The sequence below is a fragment of the Daphnia pulicaria genome, chromosome 2, assembly GCF_021234035.1.
Source record: "Daphnia pulicaria isolate SC F1-1A chromosome 2, SC_F0-13Bv2, whole genome shotgun sequence".
NCBI classification, from domain to species: Eukaryota; Metazoa; Arthropoda; class Branchiopoda; order Diplostraca; family Daphniidae; genus Daphnia; species Daphnia pulicaria.
The window spans coordinates 9,569,625-9,593,075 of NC_060914.1; the positions used below are offsets into that span (position 1 = coordinate 9,569,625).

Below are 23,451 nucleotides of genomic sequence, written 5' to 3' on the forward strand. Positions count from 1 at the left end.
AGTCGTTTTTATGAAAGGTACTGTACAAATCAGTTTGCCTGATTTGAACCTGACAAAATACATCAAACACCTGCCCCAAAAATGTTTTTCCATGATCTTAGAATCTACCCTGGTAGCACGCCTCTATCTATAGGATGTACGTCGCCCATCTTTTCAGCCGAGTGAGATATCTTAACCCGACGTCCATAGGATTGCCTATGTCTATACTAATGTCGCGCTGTAAGACATCCAAATGGGTACGGCTTACAGCCGTCTTCAAAATACTTAAATTTAAGCAAAAAGATACAAAAGAAACGTTCCTCGGTGGGCGCGAAACCACGTTCTTTGGAGTGGTATTCCAGTGCTCTACCCACTACACCACTTTCTAATACTTTCAATTGTATTTGGTTCAAGGGATCTAAATTAATCTTAGCAGTTAAAATTATGAAAATTTAAAGTCCTTGTCTTCCTCATCTATCCTGTGGACAGATAATTTGGACATCTCACAGAAGTCATGTTACGTCTGTCTGTTAAACGTATAATTTCTAGACACAAATGGATGTCCGTGATCGTATGAGAAACGTAGATCTATAGGACATCTATACGAAGATAGCATAAGGCCATAGAAAATTGAGTATCCATGTGATATCCAATTTAGGTTGTAGCTAGATCAGATTTGATTTAGACATTAAGACATCTATATGATAGACGATGGATGTCAGTGTGCTACCAGGGTAAATCTATAGCTGGACATCCTTTCTTGGCTGAAACAATTACCAAAGGGTCAATTATTTTATGCACAACCCCCATTGGTATGCATTCTTCTTCTGGAACAGAGATGTTTAAGTCCTCAAGAGGTTCCAAGTCAAGGATACCCAAATCCAGAAGCATTTTTGATTTGATATTAGGTGGCACAACTCCCTGTCCGATGTTTCAACATTATTTTCATTCTCTTCCACGCTGAAATTCAAATCAAATCCAACTGGAATAGTTAGAACACTCTCATCACTATTAAATTCACTTTCTTAATCCCAAACAGGTTCTTGCCTGAAAGTAGGGGAGAGTGGGGCGACTGGCTCACTTTTTTTCTCTTAGCTCCCATTCCCTTATTTTTTAACGTATTTAGATCCACCAAATATTAAAAGAAAGAGAATCCTTCCTGCTTTAAATGGTGATTTTTTCAATCCGATCTAAATAAATTAAGACTAGGTTATTACCAATCTAAAAAAAAAAGAGCAAACCCGCCCCTGATACGGGGTCACTTGTTCACACCGCCGGGATGTCTCGGCCCCTGTATTTCTTACGGAAAAACCGTTGACTGACATTAGAAACTCAAAATTTAAAAAAATAACCCAATAATGCAACCCACCAACGGAATATCAATAAAAAAGCTTAAATAAGTATGGTAGTTGACTAAAAACACGAAAAAAGTTGACCAAAAATAATTTTAATGCTATCATATGCAATTTTATGTAAGCCAAAAAGCCCCGACGCTGTGTGGCCGATGCGCCCCCAAAAAAGGGGTCTTGGTATATTATTGAATATATCTTATTTAAACTATTGTAAATATAAAACAAACTAAACAGGATTAAAGAGGAGATAACGTAGAATATTTTCCATATTTTTTTTATAATTTTAAAGTAATCGGGAAAGCCGATATTTGATTCAAAAGTCAAGGTAGGACGACCCAATATTAAGACGAAAAATGTATTTCATTTTTCATTCCTCAACCGTTCGTCGTACTGCCATGAAATTTGGTTTTAAGATGCGCATTACTAACATCTACATCTCCTGATTTTTTCAATATCTTATTGCAATTCTAACCTATCAAGAAATCAATTGAGCCATCCGACCCGAACGCCAGATCGCCCCACTCTCCCCTACATAAAAAAAAGTTGATCAATAACTTGTTTGCGTCCATACATTTCAACATCCAGCAATACCCACTTCTGGATCTACATCTATATGTTACACTGTTAATACTATACTTAGAATATATATATATGAATTCTTATTACATGCTGGTATGAAGGGAATGAGATTGATTTTCCAAGCTAGATGGTAGGCCTGTAGCAACCTAGAATCATAGGATTTACAACTTTCTTTTCATTCATGTTGACAATCTCCATAGCGGAAACATTGAGAAACATGTGTTGAACCAATCTTAAAAAAAATAAAAAAATAAACAGTTATAATTTGTAGGAGGATAAAATCCATAGCCTACTATAATCACGGCCAGACATCTGGCTATCTCGCCGTTACCGAGAAGCCCCGCCTACTCAAGATCACGTGCTTGTCTGTGATTGGCTGTACCCCAAAATCGTTTCCATTTTCCACGTCTTCTTTCCAAACTTTTAAGTTCCTTGACGTCGAATTAGATGGAATGCCTAGATTCTGTAAAAAATGCGAGTTTTTTCACATTTTTTTAAACAAAATCTGAATTTGTTCGCTTTGGCAAGGACTTAGAAAAAAAAACAAATTCAGATTTCAGATTTTGTTTAAAAACATGTGAAAAAACTCGCATTTTTTACAGAATCTAGGCATTCCATCTAATTCGCTTTACAAATCTAGAAAAAAACAAGAAAAAATTATGAAAATTTGATTATGACTTGATAAGATTTGAACCTAGTATTACTCTAATGGAACTCAACCGCTATACCCACTAGACTGCCAATCGCTTACTTTCAATCGACTCTGACCATATCAGGATGCAAGACGACGTCAAGGAACTTAAAAGTTTGGAAAGAAGACGTGGAAAATGGAAACGATTTTGGGGTACAGCCAATCACAGACAAGCACGTGACCTTGAGTAGGCGGGGCTTCTCGGTAACGGCGAGATAGCCAGATGTCTGGCCGTGATTATAGTAGGCTATGATAAAATCTAAATATCTTCAATACGGTGGAGCAAATCAGTGCTTAAGAAGAATTGCGCGCAGACCTCGTTCAGTGTTTTGAAAATGCTGCCATCTATGCATTGTTACGAAAATTACTCATCTCCAATCTTACGAATAATTCTTTTAAGCGCGCAGTTTAAATTTAATTGCTTTACATCAATCTGTCGGGAAAAACGAGCTTTCATCCGTCTTTCTCACGTATACAAAAAAAAACCTGTATAGAATCCCTACGGGAAACGGGAATGCTATTTTGATTTTTTTTTAATGAATCAAAAATCACACAGCCCTTCGCTCTTGCTAACGCAGCCACGTAGGTAGGTAGCTAACATTATCTACAGCTTTTGTGTGAAATCACTAGATGCCAGCGGCTACAAACTAAACTGATGGTTTTACATTATTCCGTTAAAGCGAGGTGAGCAATGAGCTCTATCGCCGGAATCCGGATGAGTTATTAGCTTATTACGTTAGTTCATCTAGTTCGATCGGTTTTTTCCCATATTTTGACTCGACGTAGTCTCTTTCTTTTCCGGATACGTCTACATACGAGAAGTGAATTTAGAAGGTTACATTTCTTATCCAGTGAGATGATGTCCTCAAACAAATTGACGAAAACTCAACCAAAGACAATTCGTATGCATTAAATACTTGTTACATGGCGTATTTGTCGAAAATCAGAATTGCGCTTAAGCAGTAAAACTGCAGAAGAAATTAACGCAAAAAATCTACCGTATATGCTGTATGCAGTTCTTTTCAGATTCAGACGAGAGTTTTCAAAATAAAAATTACTAATTGGGATGCTGGCCGTGGCTTCCCCTCCACAGAGGCGGAAGTGCCAAGGTTCATCCCCCTTTAGCTCTGCAGTGTGTGAAAGATCCGATATAAAGACGTCGACCATCACTTTACTATGAAATAGTGCAGCTTCTTCCTTCTTTCAGGAAGGTCCGGTACGCTTTCCCTTTTTTCTTTGTCCTATTATTAAATTTAACTTTTCCACTTTTTCCTTTTAGCGATAATAATTAAAAAAATAAACCTATAGTTTCATATATGCTTATTTATATTTTTTACTTGGTATTATTTCAGGTCTGGATAAAAGTAATCGTTAGAAAATGACGTTCGGAGTTGGGCATTCGCCTCTTTTTATTCAAGGCTCAAACTGGGCCATTGAGAACATTATCGAAGTTCCAATGGATTCCGTGCTCGGTGATCCTGCATTCGTATACGTCAACGTCTTCTCCCTGATCTTTCGCATAGTTATCCAACTTGAGAGACTTTTTGTTAAGAAAAAGAAAACCCGCTCTTCTAGGTAAGCGTGTGGCAAACTTTGAAAGCAATTAATTACAAATTATGATATTTTTTTAAAGAAAAATTGGCGAAGATCAGCACGCCATCTTCAAATCGCTGGAGAGATCCTTGCAGACCAGTGGAATCGACGGTAGAGCTTGCCTTTTGCGAGCCATTTGCGAAATGCAGCAAGTCCCTTTCAACCATTATTCAATTATGGGTGAAATCCTCACAGCTCTTTTCACGTAAATTTTGCGTTTAGAAATTGTACACATAGGACCTAAATTATTTGACGTGATAACACTCGTTCTCTTCATGTTCAATGCAGCCCTAAACGTGGCGCTGGCAACATGATGCAGGAGTATCTGGAAGCAGAAAAACTGGGTCAAGCGGACGCAGAATCCTGTGCTTCCGCCTATTACACATGCCCAGTATCTCTATTCAAAATGATGCGCACGTACAGCACTCCGGCCGACAAGCCACATGACCATCATCATAACGGTCATCATGCAAGGGATGAGCAAGAAAAAGGGCGACGTGTTGATTCAGAAGTTCCGTACGAAGAATCTCATGGAATATTTGCAGATGATCCTGACGGGTTGAATCACTTAGCTGATAAATTCAGGGTCGATATGTTTTAATTTTTTATGCACCATCAGCGTTCGCAATATTAAAAAAAAAAATCGGCTAAAAAACCAAACATAGATCGACTCGACAAACTGCGATTTATTCATTCGTGTATTTACCTATTTATTTTGAACTATAGTTCTCATTTCACACTGTGCGTTTATGTACCCATGACGGTATGTTTGAAATACATCTTAAATTACACAACTGTATACTTACTTGAACATAAAATGATTTTTTCCTTTAAGAACGACATCACGTTTCTAATTTTTGAATGAATAACAATATAAAGAAGATTATAGATATTACATATAAGATAATGTAATATTGAACAGATAGCCAAAAAATGTTCTTTTAGCTTGGGAGTTGAGTGATAACCAGCCAAGTGATAACTTGGCACACAACACTTTGTGCAAGTTGTAGCAAATTTGACCGCTTCCCTTCGCCAAACGTACATAATTTTGTTTTTTCTTTTTCGAAATCCTTATTTTATAACCTGTATAAAAATAAAATGGGTTGAACTGCTAAGTTGACACCGTCTGTACATTTTTCAAGAATGTATAGAACCCAAACAAGAAAAAATTCCGATTCGGGTTGGCGATAGTGTTGAAGACCCTACCGAACATAGGTATCCTGTTAAGTAATTAATTATCATCATAGCGGGATTTATGAAATTAGTATTTCACGGCGTTTGACAAAATACCGTTACTGTCGGCCAGTCTTCTCTCGAATGTTTTACTCAGATCTTAGAGAGAAAGGAATCTGCGCCGAGCCATTGAGTGGTTTTCACCGGTATACAAGGTCAAAAAGTCATGTAGCAGTCTGTTTTTATTTTTGTGATATTTCTCCGTTCATTGAACCTTGTCGTGTAAAATCAATTAACCGTAATTAACTTGAATTTTATCTTATCCTAAAGAAATCGACTAATATGATTATCACATTTTCAGTCAAGCTTGGTATCTTCGCAATCTAAGCGTTGAATTAAAATTATTTTTTAGAAGACAAAGAGCTGATTGCAGATACTGATACCAACTGATACCTGATAACTGATACCTGATACCTGATACCTGATACCTGATACCTTACTGATGGTTATAAAGCTTTTGCCCACTTCCGACTCTGTCAACAGTCCCTTGTCAACAGTAGCAACGTCAGTGTCAGAGGTGGGAGTGATCTAAGAAAAAGCTAAGCAAAGTGTCGCTAAGCAGACATATACAGGTAATTATTTTTCACAACAAAGTCTTCATTTTATTCTGCTCACTCATTCAAATATGTTTAGTACTTGGGAGTATAACAAATTTTTTTCCGCATTATAAATAGATAGTTGTGCAAACGAAATGGCCGCACGTAATGCCCGTTTAACGAGATCCCAATGGACCATCACCAATCAGTTGACTATGCCGCTAATAACAGTTGCAGACACCGGGAAAAAATCAGTTCATGGGCTCGTGGCGGTGGCGATTCCTTTAACGATTTTGCTCGACACTCTCTTCGTTGACAAAGTTGTGACAGATAACGCAGGAAGGTACGTTGTTACTACTCAGTTGTTCAATTTGTTTTTGAATTAAATTTGCATGAATGCATTGATAATTAAATATAGGAGCATGCAACGCGACCAGTATCAAATCTTCAAAAGTATTGAGGATGCTTTACAAATAGCGGGGGTGGATGGAAAAGCCTGTCTCCTCCATACTATCTGTGAAATCCAGCGAAACCAACTAGCAAAAAACACTTTGGCCGGCGAAATAGTTACTTTGCTACTGACGTAAGCAGACAAATGATTGAAATTTAAGTTGAACTTGAACACAAATAATTACCACTTTGAATTTCTGGATGTCACAATAGGCCCAAGAGTGGAGATGAAGGGTTCATTGGATTTTTCCATGATTATTTGATAGCGAAGAAGGTTGGGCGTTCACTCAACCAGTCCTGTGTAGATTCGTTTCCACGTTGTCCTATATCACTCATCGATTTTTTCAGTTCGTATAGTACAAGTGAGGTTGACCATATAGCTACCGAAGATAGTTTCGTCAATTTGAAGAATCCACATCTTGAAATGTCTAAGAAAATGGAGCACAGCAGCCATTCTTCAATATAACAAAAAATCTAACTGATCATGAATTGTTAATTGAAAAGGACGCAATGTCTGTCGGAAAAAAGGATCCATTTTGGAATGGAGAATCGACTTTAATACAGCATTTTCTTTTTAAAAAAGACAATTTTCTAGTACACCACATTGTCCGTCTTGAAGAAGTATTTATCTTTGGAAAGAAGAACAAAATCAACGGGAAGGCATATTTTTATGTCAGTTTATTTATTTAGTATATTATTTTTTTTATGTCATCTTGTCTTTGCGGTCTGATTTGGAAAGAAGAGAAAAAGCTTCTAACTGCAATGAAATCGCTACCTTTGAAAAATTGAAACGATACTATATTCATTAATGAATGTGTAATAACTGCTGAATTAATTTATTTCAAAAACCCAAACAAAGTTAATTGTTAAATACAAATCTGAATGGAATCAACCTCTGAATCGGATAAGAAAGCTATATCGTGGTCCCAACATTACACGGGATGTTTACAAAAAAAGGAAAACTTAAGTCTATTGTGTGCAACAGGGGATTTGGTGATGACCAGTAGCCTACCAGATCTACAAGTCCATGGAAGGGATTTTACAAGCTACAGGAATAGATGGAAAAGCCCGTTTGCCCCGTTTGCTTCGCACTATTTGCGAAATGCAAAAATATCAATCGGGATTTTAACCGTCGTCGGAGAGATACTAACCATTTTACTTTCGTAATAAAAGTTGTCTAAATCGAAAGAAATTAAACCTAATGATAATTTTTTTTTAGTCCAAAAAGAGGCATAAACGATTTCTTACACGATTACATCGAGGCTGAGTATGTCGGACAATCACATAACATGACTTGCGAAGGTGAATTCCGAGAATGTCCTGTCTCTTTGTTCAATCTCTTCCCTTCCGACGGTGATTCCAACGAAATAGTTGATGATGAGGACGACCAAGATGAAAGTAGTGAACTATCCGATGTCCACGAAGAATCTGCCGGGCCACATTCGACGAGTAAGAGCCACGAAGTGTATGTTCTTCCTAATCTAGAACATTTGGATGACCATATCCTAGTTGAAAACGAAAGACCATACATAAACACCAATGAACATTAGTTTTCATTCACGTTTTTTAAGTATTTACATTTATAATATATGCTTCTCAATCGAAATAACAATGTAAATGTTGTGTTAGGGAAACTGAATGACGCAAGATTTTGGGAGAAAAAAATAAATTATGGATAAAATGTCTTTAACACGTATTAGTTATTTTAAAATGTTTAGTTGACATACAGTATGTGTGTGTATGGTACCAATTCCTTTTTCATGTACCCTAACATAAATTAATCGGGCTTCTGATATACGTTCGATGTTTTCAGATGTGTCGACAACGAGGAATGAAAATTGAAACGGTAACCCTGAATTCTGCTCGTAGTGTAGATGTGGATCTTCTTCCGTGAGCTAAAAGAAAAGTCGAAACTGTCGATATGTGTGAAATACGACTGCCTTGATTACAGATTCACTTATTCCATTCACTTTCTTCGACGACTAGTACTATAGCGGTGTGATTGCCTATAATATGTTGTATTTTCTATGCGGTTATAAGCTTATTGGCATCGGATTGACTTATAAAGTGAACCGACTAATAAGCATAATAATTTTCGTTTTTTTTTTGTTCCACACCAGCAATCGGACAATTGCTCTCTAATGCTTTCAGATGCCTGAAAGTTGATTCAGGAATTCTTATGTTATAATATATCATCATATAATAAAACATAAAATGGGTCAGACTGCCCAGTTGACACCGGCTGTTCATTTTTGAAGAATGACTAAACCCACACAAGAAAAAATTTCGATTCGGGTTGGCGATAGTGTTGAAATCCTTACCGAATATACAGGTATCCTGTTAAGTTATTGTCATCATAGCGGGAATTATGAAATTAGTATTTCACTGCGTTTGACAAAATACCGTTACTGTCGTCCAGTCTTCTCTCGAATGTTTTACTCAGATCTTAGAGAAAAAGAAATCTGCGCCGAGCCATTGAGTGGTTTTCACCGGTATACAAGGTCAAAAAGTCATGCAGCAGCCGGTTTTTATTTTTGTGATATTTCTTCGTTCATTGAACCTTGTCGTGTAAAATCAATTAAGCGTAATTAAATTGAATTTTATCTTATCCTAAAGAAATCGACTAATATGATTATCACATTTTCAGTCAAGCTTGGTATCTTCGCAATCTAAGCGTTGAATTAAAATTATTTTTAAGAAGACAAAAAGCTGATTGCAGATAGGAAATGGAATTTCCCCCTTACTGATGGTTATAAAGCTTTTGCCCACTTCCGACTCTGTCAACAGTCCCTTGTCAACAGTAGCAACGTCAGTGTCAGAGGTGGGAGTGATCTAAGAAAAAGCTAAGCAAAGTGTCGCTAAGCAGACATATACAGGTAATTATTTTTCACAACAAAGTCTTCATTTTATTCTGCTCACTCATTCAAAAATTTTCACTTGGGAGTATAACAAAATTTTATCCGCATTATAAATAGATAGTTGTGCAAACGAAATGGCCGCACGTAATGCCCTTTTAGCCAGACCCCAATGGGCCATCGTCAATCAGTTGACTATGCCGCTAATAACAGTTGCAGACACCGGGAAAAAATCCGTTCGTGGGCTCGTGGCGGTGGCGATTCCTTTTACAATTTTTCTCGACACTCTCTTCGTTGACAAAGTTGTGACAGATAACGCAGGAAGGTACGTTGTTACTATACTCAGCAGTTCAATTTGATTTTGAATTAAATTTGCATGAATGCATTGATAATTAAATACAGGGGCATGCAACGCGACCAGTATCAAATCTTCAAAAGTATTGAGGGTGCTTTACAAATAGCGGGGATGGATGGAAAAGCCTGTCTCCTCCGCACTATCTGTGAAATCCAGCGAAACCAATTAGCAAAATACACTTTGGCCGGCGAAATAGTTACTTTGCTACTGACGTAAGCAGACAAATGATTGAAATTTAAGTTGAACTTGAACGCAAATAATTACCACTTTGATTTTATGGATGTCATGATAGGCCCAAAAGTGGAGATGAAGGGTTCTTTGGATTTTTCCATGATTATTTGATAGCGGAGAAGGTTGGGCGTTCACTCAACCAGTCCTGTGTAGATTCGTTTCCACGTTGTCCTACATCACTCATCGATTTTTTCAGTTCGTATAGTAGTACAAGTGAGGTTGACCATATAGCTACCGAAGGTAGTTTCGTCAATTTGAAGAATCCACATCTTGAAATGTCTAAGAACATGGAGCACAGCCATTCTTCAATAACAAATAAACTAATTGATCGTAAATTTTTAATTGAAAAGGGCGCCACGTCTGTCCGAAAGAAGGATCCATTTGGAATGGAGAATCGACTTTAATACAGCGTTTTCATTTTTAAAAAGACAATTTTCTATGACACCACATTGTCCGTCTAGAAGAAGTATTTATTTTTTGAAAGGAGAACAAAATCAACGGGAAGGCATATTTTTATGTCAGTTTATTTATTTAGTATATTATTTTTTTATGTCATCTTGTCTATGCGGTCTGATTTCGAAAGAAGAGAAAAAGCTTCTAACAGCAGTGAAAGAGCTACCTTTGAAACAACCCACATTCATTAATGAATGTGTAATAACTGCTGATTAATTTATTTCAAAAACCCAACCAAAGTTACTTGTTAAATACAAATCTGAATGGTATCTCTGTGTTGGAATTATTTATTAGGGAAAACAGAAAAGTTATTTCGCCAATAAATTCTAGCATATTCTAGTATGGCTTTCCACTTCAAAAATTGTAAACAAATAAAGTTAAAACAAAACAAGGGTGCTATAGCCTATAGTCTCCTTTTCACATAATTTATTTTAGTATAAAACTTCTAAATTTGTGTTGATATCGGGTTGATATTCGTTTTTTTAAGTTGCCATTCGTCACTAGGAAATATTTGATGTCAAGCGATGTTGTCGGATGAAATTTTTCGATGTAACATTGTATCTCTTAAGAACTCTTAATGTCGCATCCACATAATAATTGATGTAATTAGTATTCCAAACACAGTGGTGATGATTGGCCCTGAGAACAACTGATCTTCTTCAGTCCAGCTCGTCCATATCAAGCAGGTTAGAAGTAGTTAACACCCGGAAGGAAGATCAGGAGTTCACATTACATTGTCCCTTGCGTTGTCCTTTGTTAGCAAAGATTTGAATGAAATTTCGAGTTAATTTTGATAGAAGTACCGGAATAAACTTAAAGCCTATACAATTTATTTGAAAATTATTGAAGGAAACCAAGTTAACAATATAGATGTTATTCCAACCAAAAAGTAGTAGACATGCCAAAAAATCGTGCGCAGTTTACGCCGGTGCGCACCACTGCGGCATATAGCAGAACGAAAATTGTTATTACGCTTGACACTTAACGTAGGTACAATCCTTTGTTCGAGAACCATCTGCTTGTCGAGCAAAGGATTGAACCTACGTCATCTGTTAAGCGTAATAAATATTTTCGTTCTGCTATCGGCAGCAGTGGTGCGCATCGGCGTAAACTGCGCACGACTTTTTGGCATGTCGACTACTTTTTGGTTGGAATAACATCTATAGAGCAGAGACGCGCAGAGACGTTAGTTAACTGAACGAAAAGTAACATGATGGTGATGACATATGATGTAGTAAAACGTCGCCGTCTTAGTACACACACAAAACGGATGTTGACGTAAGACCAAGTGTTATAAGGCCGTTCATACTTCCGTGAGGGCTCACAGTTGCCACCTGCCGTCCGAGTTGTAGCATCACGTTTTTTAACGCTTAATAAAGGTAAGGGAAATTTTCTATTCCTTCGAAAAATCATTAATGATGTAGCCCTACATCAAATTAAACCTGAAGTGTTTATAATACAAACACTTTTGAAATATGTAGATGGGTACTCGAACTCCCGTGTTACTTCGTCCTCACTGGCTTATCTTTAACCAGCTGACTCTGCCGGTGAATGCGGTAGACAACAAAGGAACCGCGAAAGCCCGTGGAGTAATACAAATATTTCTTCCGATAACAATATTCCTCGATACAATTTTCGAAGACAAATCCGGTTACACTACAAGGTTAAAAACAAATACGAGCATTTTCCGTGAATTACCAAATCAATTTTTCTACCTCTGACAGAGCTATAGAATCCTGGTCGCTTCTCGCCTGTGTTGACTTCCTATCCCGGTTTAGAGTAAAAGTAGTCCGATGTCGATATTTTAAAACCTAGTGCCTCTAGTGAGTGTGGAAGCTACTACGTTAAGCTACTACGTACAGCCTAGATGGCTCTTTTTAACGTTTCCACTTCACAACTTCTGACAGGCTTCGCCCTAAAATCTCTGTAAATCGGAGTACTTTTACCCTAAAACCGGGATAGGGAAGCCAACACAGCCGAGAAGCGACCAGGAGTCTATACTCTGCCTCTGAATTGGATAAGAAGCTATTGCGGTCCCAACATTACACGGGGTGTGTTACAAGAAATGAAAAACTTAAGTCTATTGTGTGCTACAGGGGATTTGGTGATGACCAGTACCAGATCTACAAGTCCATGGAAGGGATTTTACAAGCTACAGGAATAGATGGAAAAGCCTGTTTGCTTCGCACTATTTGCGAAATGCAAAAATATCCAATCGGGGATTTTACCGTCGTCGGAGAGATACTAACCATTTTACTTTCGTAATAAAAGTTGTCTAAATCGAAAGAAATTGAATCTAATGATTTTTTTTTAGTCCAAAAAGAGGCATAAACGATTTCTTACACGATTACATCGAGGCTGAGTATGTCGGACAATCACATAACATGACTTGCGAAGGTGAATTCCGAGAATGTCCTGTCTCTTTGTTCAATCTCTTCCGTTCCGACGGTGATTCCAACGAAATAGTTGATGATGAGGACGACCAAGATGAAAGTAGTGAACTATCCGATGTCCACGAAGATTCTGCCGGGCCACATTCGACGAGTAAGAGCCACGAAGAGTATGTTCTTCCTAATCTAGAACATTTGGATGGCCATATCCTAGTGGAAAACGAAAGACCATACATAAACACCAATGAACATTAGTTTTCATTCACGTTTTTTAAATATTTACATTTATAATATATGCTTCTCAATCGAAATAATAATCTAAATGTTGTGTTAGGGAATCTGAGTGACGCAAGATTTTTGGGGAAAAAAATAAATTATGGATAAAATGTTTTTAAGACGTATTAGTTATTTTAAAATGTTTAGTTGACATACAGTATGTGTGTGTATGGTACCAATTCCTTTTTCATGTACCCTAACATAAATTAATCGGGCTTCTGATATACGTTCGATGTTTTCAGATGTGTCGACAACGAGGAATGAAAATTGAAAAGGTAACCCTGAATTCTGCTCGTAGTGTAGATGTGGATCTTCTTCCGTGAGCTAAAAGAAAAGTCGAAACTGTCGATATGTGTGAAATACGACTGCCTTGATTACAGATTCACTTATTCCATTCACTTTCTTCGACGACTAGTACTATAGCGGTGTGATTGCCTATAATATGTTGTATTTTCTATGCGGTTATAAGCTTATTGGCATCGGATTGACTTATAAAGTGAACCGACTAATAAGCATAATAATTTTCGTTTTTTTTTTGTTCCACACCAGCAATCGGACAATTGCTCTCTAATGCTTTCAGATGCCTGAAAGTTGATTCAGGAATTCTTATGTTATAATATATCATCATATAATAAAACATAAAATGGGTCAGACTGCCCAGTTGACACCGGCTGTTCATTTTTGAAGAATGACTGAACCCACACAAGAAAAAATTTCGATTCGGGTTGGCGATAGTGTTGAAATCCTTACCGAATATACAGGTATCCTGTTAAGTTATTGTCATCATAGCGGGAATTATGAAATTAGTATTTCACTGCGTTTGACAAAATACCGTTACTGTCAGCCAGTCTTCTCTCGAATGTTTTACTCAGATCTTAGAGAAAAAGAAATCTGCGCCGAGCCATTGAGTGGTTTTCACCGGTATACAAGGTCAAAAAGTCATGCAGCAGCCTGTTTTTATTTTTGTGATATTTCTCCGTTCATTGAACCTTGTCGTGTAAAATCAATTAAGCGTAATTCAATTAAATTTTATCTTATCCTAAAGAAATCAACTTATATGATTATTCCAATTTTCAGCCAAGCTTGGTATCTTCGCAATTCAAGCGTTGAATTAAAATTATTTTTAAGAAGACAAAAAGCTGATTGCATATAGGAAATGGAATTTCCCCCTTACTGATGGTTATAAAGCTCTTGCCCACTTCTGACTCTGTCAACAGTCCCTTGTCAACAGTAGCAACGTCAGTGTCAGGTGGGAGTGATCGAAGAAAAAGCTAAGCAAAGTGTCGCTAAGCAGACAGATACAGGTAGTTATTTTTCACAACAAAGTCTTCATTTTATTCTGCTCACTCGTTCAAAAATTTTCACTTGGGAGTATAACAAAGTTTTATCCGCATTATATATAGATAGTTGTGCAAACGAAATGGCCGCACGTAATGCCCTTTTAGCGAGACCCAATTGGGGCATCGTCAATCAGTTGACTATGCCGCTAATAACAGTTACAGACACCGGGAAAAAATCAGTTCGTGGGCTCGTGGGGGTGGCGATTCCTTTAACTATTTTTCTCGACACTCTCTTCGTTGACAAAGTTGTGACAGATAACGCAGGAAGGTACGTTGTTACTACTCAGTAGTTCAATTTGATTTTGAATTAAATTTGCATGAATGCATTGATAATTAAATACAGGAGCATGCAACGCGACCAGTATCAAATCTTCAAAAGTATTGAGGATGCTTTACAAATAGCAGGGATGGATGGAAAAGCCTGTCTCCTCCGCACTATCTGTGAAATCCAGCGAAACCAATTAGCAAAAAACACTTTGGCCGGCGAAATAGTTACTTTGCTACTGACGTAAGCAGACAAATGATTGAAATTTAAGTTGAACTTGAACACAAATAATTACCACTTTGATTTTATGGATGTCACGATAGGCCCAAAAGTGGAGATGAAGGGTTCTTTGGATTTTTCCATGATTATTTGATAGCGGAGAAGGTTGGGCGTTCACTCAACCAGTCCTGTGTAGATTCGTTTCCACGTTGTCCTATATCACTCATCGATTTTTTCAGTTCGTATAGTAAAAGTGAGGTTGACCATAAAGCTACCGAAGGTAGTTTCGTCAATTTGAAGAATCCACATCTTGAAATGTCTAAGAACATGGAGCACAGCCATTCTTCAATAACAAATAAACTAATTGATCGTAAATTTTTAATTGAAAAGGGCGCCACGTCTGTCCGAAAGAAGGATCCATTTGGAATGGAGAATCGACTTTAATACAGCATTTTCTTTTTTAAAAAGACAATTTTCTATGACACCACATTGTCCGTCTAGAAGAAGTATTTATCTTTGGAAAGGACAACAAAATCAACGGGAAGCAATATTTTTATGTCAGTTTATTTATTTAGTATATTATTTTTTTATGTCATCTTTTCTATGCGGTCTGATTTCGAAAGAAGAGAAAAAGCTTCTAACAGCAGTGAAAGCGCTACCTTTGAAACGATACTATATTTATTAATGAATGTGTAATAACTGCTGAATTAGTTTATTTCAAAAACCCACCCAATGTTACTTGTTAAATACAAATCTGAATGGTATCTCTGTGTTGGAATTATTTATTAGGGAAAACAGAAAAGTTATTTCGCCAATAAATTCTAGCGTATTCTAGTATGGCTATTTTCACTTCAAAAATTGTAAACAATTAAAGTTAAAACAAAACAAGGGTGCTATAGCCTATAGTCTCCTTTTCACATAATTTTTTTTAGTATAAAACTTGTGTTGATATTCAAGTTGCCAGCATTCGTCACTAGGAAATATTTGATGTCAAGCGATGTTGTCGGATGAAATTTTTAGATGTAACATTGTATCTCTTAAGAACTCTTAATGTCGGTATGTCGCATCACATAACAATTGATGTAATTAGTATTCCAAACACAGTGGTGGTGATTGGCCCTGAGAACAACTGATCTTCTTCAGTCCAGCTCGTCCATATCAAGCAGGTTAGAAGTAGTTAACACCCGGAAGGAAGGTCAGGAGTTCACATTACATTGTCCCTTGCGTTGTCCTTTGTTAGCAAAGATTTGAATGAAATTTCGAGTTAATTTTGATAGAAGTACCGGAATAAACTTAAAGCCTATACAATTTATTTGAAAATTATTGAAGGAAACCAAGTTAACAACATAGAGCAGAGACGTTAGTTAACTGAACAAAAAGTAACATGATGGTGATGACATATGATGTAGTAAAACGTCACCGTCTTAGTACACACACAAAACGGATGTTGACGTAAGACCAAGTTGTTATAAGGCCGTTCATACTTCCGTGAGGGCTCACAGTTGCCACCTGCCGTCCGAGTTGTAGCATCACGTTTTTTAACGCTTAATAAAGGTAAGGGAAATTTTCTATTCCTTCGAAAAATCATTAATGATGTATTAAACCTGAAGTGTTTCAAATACAAACCATTTTTTAAATGTTTAGATGGGTATTCGAACTAACATATTAATTCGTCCTCACTATATAATCGCAAACCAGCTGACTCTGCCATTGGTTGCGGTAGACAACACAGGAAAAGCGACAATCCATGGACTCATGCAGATGATAGTTACAATAACAATATTCCTCGATACACTTTTTGAAGACAAAGCTGGTTACACTACAAGGTAGAAAACAAATACGAGCATTTTTCGTGAATTAACAAATCAATTTCTCTACCTCTGAATTGGATAAGAAGCTATCGTGGTCCCAACATTACATGGGGTGTGTCTTACAAGAAATGAAAAACTTAAGTCTATTGTGTGCTACAGGGGATTTGGTGATGACCAGTACCAGATCTACAAGTCCATGGAAGGGATTTTACAAGCTACAGGAATAGATGGAAAAGCCTGTTTGCTTCGCACTATTTGCGAAATGCAACAAAATCCAATCGGGGATTTTACCGTCGTCGGAGAGATACTAACCATTTTACTTTCGTAATAAAATTTGTCTAAATCGAAAGAAATTAAACCTGATGATATTTTTTGTTTAGTCCAAAAAGAGGCATAAACGATTTCTTACACGATTACATCGAGGCTGAGAATGTCGGACAATCACATAACATGACTTGCGAAGGTGAATTCCGAGAATGTCCTGTCTCTTTGTTCAATCTCTTCCGTTCCGACGGTGATTCCAACGAAATAGTTGATGATGAGGACGACCACGATGAAAGTAGTGAACTATCCGATGTCCACGAAGAATCTGCCGGGCCACATTCGATGAATAAGAGCCACGAAGTGTATGTTCTTCCTAATCTAGAACATTTGGATGGCCACATCCTAGTTGAAAACGAAAAACCATACATAAACACCAATGAACATTAGTTTTCATTCACGTTTTTTAAATATTTATATTTATAACATGCTTCTCAATCGAAATAACAATGTAAATTTTGTGTCAGGTAATCCCAGTGACGCAAGATTTTTGAAGAAAAAAAAATAAATTACGGATTAAAAGTTTTTAAACCTATTATTATTAGTTATTTCAAAGTGTAAAAGTTGACACATGTCCCATTTGTACGAATTAGTTTTTCACGTAACATAAATTAATCGGCCTTCTGATATACGTACGATGTTTTCAGATGTGTCCACATCGAGGAATGAAAAGGTGACCCTGAATTCTGCTAGTAGTGTAGATGTGGACCTTCTTCCGTAAGCTAAAACAAAAGATGAAAAATGTATTTACTTGTTAACCTATAATCAGGAATAAGTTTGGATAACCATGCGTTTCTAAAATGAAAATTTGTATTTAAAAGAATAAAAGTTTAAACCTTCATGACGATTGTTTTCCTGAATTCGATTGAAATACCATGAGTAGGGAGATGGCGTACCGCGTACGTAAGTATCCAGTAATCAAAATTACTTCTCATCATGTCAGGCTTGTTGAAAACTCTATCGTGGGCTCCTACAAATACATCTACTACCAGAACGAGAAGTTTGCCTTGCCATTACAATAACCCTTAACGATTAAAAAACAAATTAGGTAGAACAATTTTTAATTGTAGTTAATTTCTTCGAAAAGACAAACAAACAATTGAAGATATAGTAAGTCAAGAGTAAATCATCATTTCATTAGCATGGATTCCGCATTTCAAGGGCAGCTGCAGAAGTCGGACGAACTTTCATTTTCTTAGCCGGGGCCGGATCCAATCCGCTGGAATATTCCGAGAGCATGGCTTGACGTTCGTAAAAGTTTGGCTGGTGTTGAGTTCCTTCCGATCTGTCGATGAAAAACAAACCAATAGGGAAAAGTAACATTTAGCATTGTCGTTGCGTTAAGAAGTGATGCTGTATCTCACGCCAAATAATAGTTTTGCACAAATCCACGCAGGCCATCACCTAAACGGACCTACTTCGTGTAAACGTGTAAGCAATCGCCCGAAAAAATTTTTAAAAAAGAGAAAATCGCGGGAAAATATAAATCCCACGGCTACGTTCAGTAACAACAAGACTATAAATTCGTGCAAACGTGAACAGTCAAAATAGTGAGTAGATAAATTACACTAAACTTCCGCTTCAAGTAGATTGAAAGTAGAGGCTATTTGTCTCAATGAAAAGAATCAAAAGAGCAAGAAAAGATCGGCTTTTATAAGTTTGTGCACTTTGCCCGCCACTTGCAATGGCGATATCGGGAACTTAGACGGAAGTCACGGAGCGGACGTCGTCGTTTCCATTTCGCCCTTTCTACTTTTCTATTTGATTACATTTCCAGTTGCTTTATAGACCTTTTTTCGCCTTTCTCCCCTCGTTCGATTTATGATAATGAAACAGACACCATTAGAAAAGCTGCCGAAACGTGACTGGGCCACAAGCAACGGTAGCAGCTGTTAAAATGCGTCGAAAGCGAGCAAGTACAACGGATGTGGAAGAAAAAAAATCCAATAAAGGAAACACATAAGCAATAGGACATTTATCGAATCATTCTTGTTTTTAATTTTTTGAATCATCAGTCTTTGTGTCTACGAATGTTTTCCCCGGAAACGAAACAACTTTTTGGCTATGTGATGAATCTCTTCAATGTTTCATCCCATTGCCTTTCAAAGTATCACCGATTTATTTACGTGAATTGAGAGTTCTCATTTGGCTTTCATCGACAACTACAACAACGGTGATAGGCATTCGAAGACGGATGGGATGGAGGACCAGCCGAATAGATTCGCACCATTCGCACCTTATACGGTTATCACGGATCTTTCAAGGCCTCTTCTAGTTATGTGCACAGTGACGTAATGATTGACCACCTATTCCCCATTTCAAGTGAAACTATGAGGTAGCTAAGGTTAACCAAAAGTCGTTCGTCCCTTTCCTTTTTCTCTTAATTGTTTACAGTGAAAAGCCAAAACAAACCAGAGTGAATAAGGGAAAAAGTTACGGCCGGTATAGGCACTAGGCAGCATCAACTTATCCGTAGAGTTGCTAAGAATTCGACATTAGCCAACAAAGAGTTCCTACTAGTACAGCCAGAAAAAAAGGATATTGTAAAAAAGGCGGGAATTGTAAAAACAAATGAAATGGAAATCAACCCGAAACTTCAAGGTAATTTGTGGACCGCTGAGTGCCCTACCTCCCATACTAAAAGGACCAATTACTCCGAGAGCAAAAACATGTCCACTTTCAATAAAACAACGACAATGTCGTCTGATTCTTCTTTCCTTTCATCCTGAAAGCTCTCGTGAATTCTAGAAACCATCGCCAGGAAAGAAGGAGTCGCCTAAGTGAGTGCGATTGGCGTATAAGAAATCAGAGCAACGACCATTACACGCGATATGTCACACTGACGGCCACATTAGTACAATGGGATCCCGGCCACGGGCCACGGACGATTACGACGTCAGACACACTTTGCTTTTCACTTACCCGAGTGCTTGAGCGGCTGCCCGTTTCAGAAGAGCCGGATTGCGTTGACGTGCCGTGTTAAATGGCTGGATGCGGTCGTTTCGTTGACCCATTCGACCATTGGTGTTGATCTGCGCAGGCGGATCACGGAGGGCGAACGATTTGGCGTAGTGACCCAAGTGAAGCGACTGAAAATTGAAGACATCGCGGACGTCTTTCGGGAGAGCTGCGTACGATCGAACGAACGACACATACCCTACAAAAGATAATTTCCCGTAAAAATTGCAAACAAATAAAACGAAAAACTGAACTGTTACCTTTGGTGGCCATTTCATAAACATTGTAACTCTCGATAACACATTCTTCAAAGCAAAGTTGAATAGAAGTGGCTGCTTGCTCCATTGTTTGTGTCGTCTATCCATTCGTTGAAAAAGTGCGAAAATATAACAGATTTCCTATTATATTGAAAGAAATCAAAATTACCTTTGACCATGAAGTGGTCAACGTCTTTAATATGGCATCTGGATTCTTCTCGACAACACTGGATTTATAGAGTTGGTAGGATGACGATGAAAAATGCACAAAAAAGGAAACGCAATCAATTAAATTACGTGCATAATTGTAAAAAATAGCGATAGATGAAACAGGAATTGAGTTTTTCGGGAAAACGGCCTAACCTGATGCCTCTATTGGCCAATCGATGAACGAAATCTGTTTCGGGTGGTGCCAAAAAAATTATTGCTTGGCCACATTTGCCGACTCGAGCTGTTCGGCCCACTCTGTGAACATATTCTTCTGCCGTTACAGGTGGATTATACTGAACGATCCAGTCGATGGCCGATAAATCCAGACCACGGGCAGCCACATCCTATTTTTTTAATATTCCATTAGTTAACTAAAATGACAACCGCGAAATATGTAAACATGATGTTGGTATTTTATCAAAATTCAGAAAATAAAAACAGAAGAATTAGAAAAGGATGAAATAGGATTACTTACTGTGCACAACAGGACACCGCTCTCAGTGTCACGAAATTCTTTAAAGATAGATGTCCGATCCTAATTTAACACAATTAATAATAAAATAAAATACGGAGGTTGTTTTTTCAGATTTTTCAAAATTAAAAAGTATTTTGTACCTTCTGAGGCATGCTGCCGTGTAGTTTGTAAAAACTTATTGAGGTTCGATCTTCTCGTTTTGCTAACACCTGTTCGAAATGAAATCAAAACGAAATGAAATAAACAAAAAAACACAAAGAACAGAAAAATAACTCACTCTATTGAAAAGCTCAGCGTGATAATCTACGGAATCCTGCGTCGTCATGAAAATCAATACTTTCTTTTCGGTGGATATCTGTAAGAGAAAGTCAAAATATATTCAGTCATGATAAGAATAATACGAAGGAAACATAACAATTGAATAAGATATGAAGACTATTTCTTCCTAACTAACCGTGCACTTCCACAGGATGAAAGCTGCTAGCGTCGCCAGCCGGAGTTTTGGTGGAACGATGATGTACGACTGCTTCAAATTTGTTGGTGTTACTAACTGATCTTGATTTTCGCTGTCGTCTTCCGACAATTTTATGTACTCAGGGTCCGTTAAAGTCAGTCCAGCTAGTTTTTCTACACCTTTACTCAATGTAGCCGAAACCATCACATTTTGTCGTCTCCCAATGCAGCCTTCTTTCACGAAATGCTCTTGTACAATGCTAAGAATTCTACAACATAAATTTTGGAAATTAAAGCAAAACCTTAATTTTAGTTAAATTCAATATTTTATGGAGTGATTAGTACCTAGCCACGTCTTTTTCATAACCCATGTCAAGAAGTCGATCGGCCTCATCCATGACAAGCCAATGAAGGCGACCAAGATTGAGATTCCGTGTTGAACTCAAATGGTCAAGTAAGCGACCGGGAGTAGAAATTAAAATGTTCATTCCTTTTCGTATACGCGCCTTTTCTGATTTCTTCTTCTCGCCACCTATCAAGTAGCCGGGCACAACCCAAGTAAAGGCCTGTAATGTAAAAATGACAGTAAGTAAAAAATCGGATAATAAATATGATTTTTTAAATATGGAAAGTTAAAAGTACCTTTAGTATTTTAGTGAACCATGTATAAGTTTGCAAAACCAATTCTCTTGTGGGAACAATAACAAGTGCAAATACACCAGAGGTTCTGTCAATTTTTGGAGTAATGCTCTGTAATTTCTTTTAAATCATACTTCATTAAAAATATGTTCATGCTTATCTAATGTGGAAAGCATTTGAACAAACCTCTACTATTGGGATAGCATATGCTAGAGTTTTCCCACTTCCTGTCTGAGACTTTACGAGCGCGTCTTTCTTGTCCAGAAGGATTGGGATTGTCCTAGATTGTGCTTCAGTCATTTGTTTTAAATTTAAATCTTTCTCCAAAGTTGTTATCTAAAATGATACAAATAATATGAATTAAACTTCCATTTTACTATATTTTTTATTATTTTTTTTCTTACCAAATATTTATGGATTTTCAAAGCTGAAAAGCTCTGAGATGAAAATACATTTTCTTCTGTAGCTTCTACATGGTCTTTAGTGACTTCAGGAATTTCAGGGTTTTTGAAGAAAAGTGATGATATGATGCCTGTGTTGTTGTAACCAGCTGTTGATGACTTGGATTGATCTGAAACAGCCCAATTTGATTTTCTATTTGATGAAGATTTTTTTGTTGCTTTTTTGGGTTTCACAGCCTTGAAATTTGATTCTGCTCCAAATTTTCCAGCATCATCTGGCGTTGTTTTCTGTGGTTCGGTTTTGTGACTTGACTGCTGGTCAGCAGCTTTAGATATAGATTGGGGATTGGTAGTTGCAAAATTTTTCACTTCACTCAAGGTTTTCTTCTGAAGAAGTGAGGCTTTTTTCCGCACTACTAAAAATGCAGGTTTCTTCACACCATCTGACTTCACAGTCTGTCGAGGCTTTGAGGCAAAGCTAACAAGAGGCAGTTTATCTTTAACATATTCTTGGTGTGATATAGGTTTTGCCTAGATAAAAAATATTGAAATGAATAAAACAGTATGATAATTAAACTAACAGACATTTAATGCATTTTATTTTTAACAACACTTATTTTGACAGATGCACTGCTAACCTTTGGAACATTTTGAGTGGGTTTACTACTATCAGTGAGGTTTAACGTGAAACCGTTGTCCATTTTCTATAGCCTAACGTAATTTTTCAGATAGTTGTGATGAAGCAAATAAGAAAAACACCGAGGAATGAAGATGAATTAAACTTTTCGAAAATCTCAGTCGCACGCTTTTAATTTTATCCGTCTTCTGCTACACTGGCACGTGCTTTTGAGCAAGGATTTGACTTCATGTACGCTAGATGGCCAATGCAGCGCGCAAAATTCAAAACGACACGGCTAGATTCATTTGATTTCAGGAAAATAAAGGAACATGAGCAAAATTTCGTGAGTCAAGAACATTATGAACGTTTTCTACCTGCACTACTTAATTTTAAAGTATGATTTTAAGAAAGGCGGAGAATGATCAAAATATTTTCCTAGGAAAGATTTCATGTTGTATTTTGAAATGACAAACATACCGATATCTAAACCCATTTTTGATTTTTCTTTAT

General features: G+C 37.2%; 6 protein-coding genes and 1 long non-coding RNA gene across 12 annotated transcripts; 6 read left to right on the forward strand and 1 right to left on the reverse strand.

Annotated features, from left to right (window-relative positions):
• The first annotated feature begins 3,714 nt into the window (after nt 1-3,714).
• LOC124326513 lies at nt 3,715-4,993 on the forward strand. Of its 2 annotated transcripts, none has more exons than XM_046785406.1 (4): nt 3,715-3,817; nt 3,954-4,176; nt 4,235-4,399; nt 4,483-4,993. In XM_046785406.1, exons 2-4 carry the CDS (start codon nt 3,980-3,982, stop codon nt 4,793-4,795), a joined length of 675 nt encoding a protein of 224 aa, XP_046641362.1. In that variant the 5' UTR covers nt 3,715-3,817; nt 3,954-3,979; the 3' UTR covers nt 4,796-4,993. The 2 variants fall into 2 exon arrangements, with proteins under 2 accessions (XP_046641362.1, XP_046641363.1); XM_046785407.1 differs by having other exon boundaries at nt 3,769-3,812.
• An 898-nt stretch (nt 4,994-5,891) lies between these two features.
• Nucleotides 5,892-10,576, forward strand: LOC124326496. 4 transcript variants are annotated; one of them, XM_046785382.1, is made up of 4 exons: nt 5,892-5,999; nt 6,102-6,306; nt 6,382-6,546; nt 6,627-7,305. In XM_046785382.1, the coding sequence occupies exons 2-4, from the start codon at nt 6,119-6,121 to the stop codon at nt 6,877-6,879; spliced, it is 606 nt and encodes a 201-aa protein (XP_046641338.1). In that variant the 5' UTR covers nt 5,892-5,999; nt 6,102-6,118; the 3' UTR covers nt 6,880-7,305. The 4 variants fall into 4 exon arrangements, with proteins under 4 accessions (XP_046641338.1, XP_046641337.1, XP_046641335.1 ...); XM_046785381.1 differs by lacking the exons at nt 6,102-6,306; nt 6,382-6,546; nt 6,627-7,305 and adding exons at nt 9,389-9,593; nt 9,671-9,835; nt 9,916-10,576 and having other exon boundaries at nt 5,896-5,999; XM_046785379.1 differs by lacking the exons at nt 5,892-5,999; nt 6,102-6,306; nt 6,382-6,546; nt 6,627-7,305 and adding exons at nt 9,174-9,289; nt 9,389-9,593; nt 9,671-9,835; nt 9,916-10,576.
• Nucleotides 7,530-7,922, forward strand: LOC124326695. Its single transcript, XR_006915695.1, has 2 exons — nt 7,530-7,576; nt 7,633-7,922. It is a non-coding gene; the product is annotated as an uncharacterized LOC124326695 (long non-coding RNA).
• Nucleotides 10,577-11,578: 1,002 nt separating the features above from the next.
• On the forward strand, nt 11,579-13,195 carry LOC124326512. Its single transcript, XM_046785405.1, has 4 exons — nt 11,579-11,686; nt 11,789-11,970; nt 12,404-12,568; nt 12,622-13,195. Exons 2-4 carry the CDS (start codon nt 11,789-11,791, stop codon nt 12,950-12,952), a joined length of 678 nt encoding a protein of 225 aa, XP_046641361.1. The 5' UTR covers nt 11,579-11,686; the 3' UTR covers nt 12,953-13,195.
• Nucleotides 13,196-14,171: 976 nt separating this feature from the next.
• On the forward strand, nt 14,172-15,559 carry LOC124326499. Of its 2 annotated transcripts, none has more exons than XM_046785386.1 (4): nt 14,172-14,277; nt 14,377-14,581; nt 14,657-14,821; nt 14,902-15,559. In XM_046785386.1, the coding sequence occupies exons 2-4, from the start codon at nt 14,394-14,396 to the stop codon at nt 15,239-15,241; spliced, it is 693 nt and encodes a 230-aa protein (XP_046641342.1). In that variant the 5' UTR covers nt 14,172-14,277; nt 14,377-14,393; the 3' UTR covers nt 15,242-15,559. The 2 variants fall into 2 exon arrangements, with proteins under 2 accessions (XP_046641342.1, XP_046641343.1); XM_046785387.1 differs by having other exon boundaries at nt 14,174-14,277; nt 14,381-14,581.
• A 682-nt stretch (nt 15,560-16,241) lies between these two features.
• On the forward strand, nt 16,242-17,421 carry LOC124326511. The gene is made up of 4 exons (XM_046785404.1): nt 16,242-16,351; nt 16,442-16,623; nt 16,768-16,932; nt 16,989-17,421. The coding sequence occupies exons 2-4, from the start codon at nt 16,442-16,444 to the stop codon at nt 17,317-17,319; spliced, it is 678 nt and encodes a 225-aa protein (XP_046641360.1). The 5' UTR covers nt 16,242-16,351; the 3' UTR covers nt 17,320-17,421.
• Nucleotides 17,422-17,973: 552 nt separating this feature from the next.
• Nucleotides 17,974-23,148, reverse strand: LOC124326075 (probable ATP-dependent RNA helicase DDX31). Its single transcript, XM_046784688.1, has 14 exons — nt 22,961-23,148; nt 22,326-22,853; nt 22,108-22,257; nt 21,925-22,041; nt 21,628-21,848; nt 21,284-21,551; nt 21,107-21,184; nt 20,970-21,038; nt 20,830-20,889; nt 20,508-20,698; nt 20,314-20,371; nt 20,148-20,244; nt 19,852-20,086; nt 17,974-18,214 (listed from the first exon to the last, which is right to left on the reverse strand). Exons 1-14 carry the CDS (start codon nt 23,021-23,023, stop codon nt 18,067-18,069), a joined length of 2,283 nt encoding a protein of 760 aa, XP_046640644.1. The 5' UTR covers nt 23,024-23,148; the 3' UTR covers nt 17,974-18,066.
• Nucleotides 23,149-23,451: the final 303 nt, after the last annotated feature.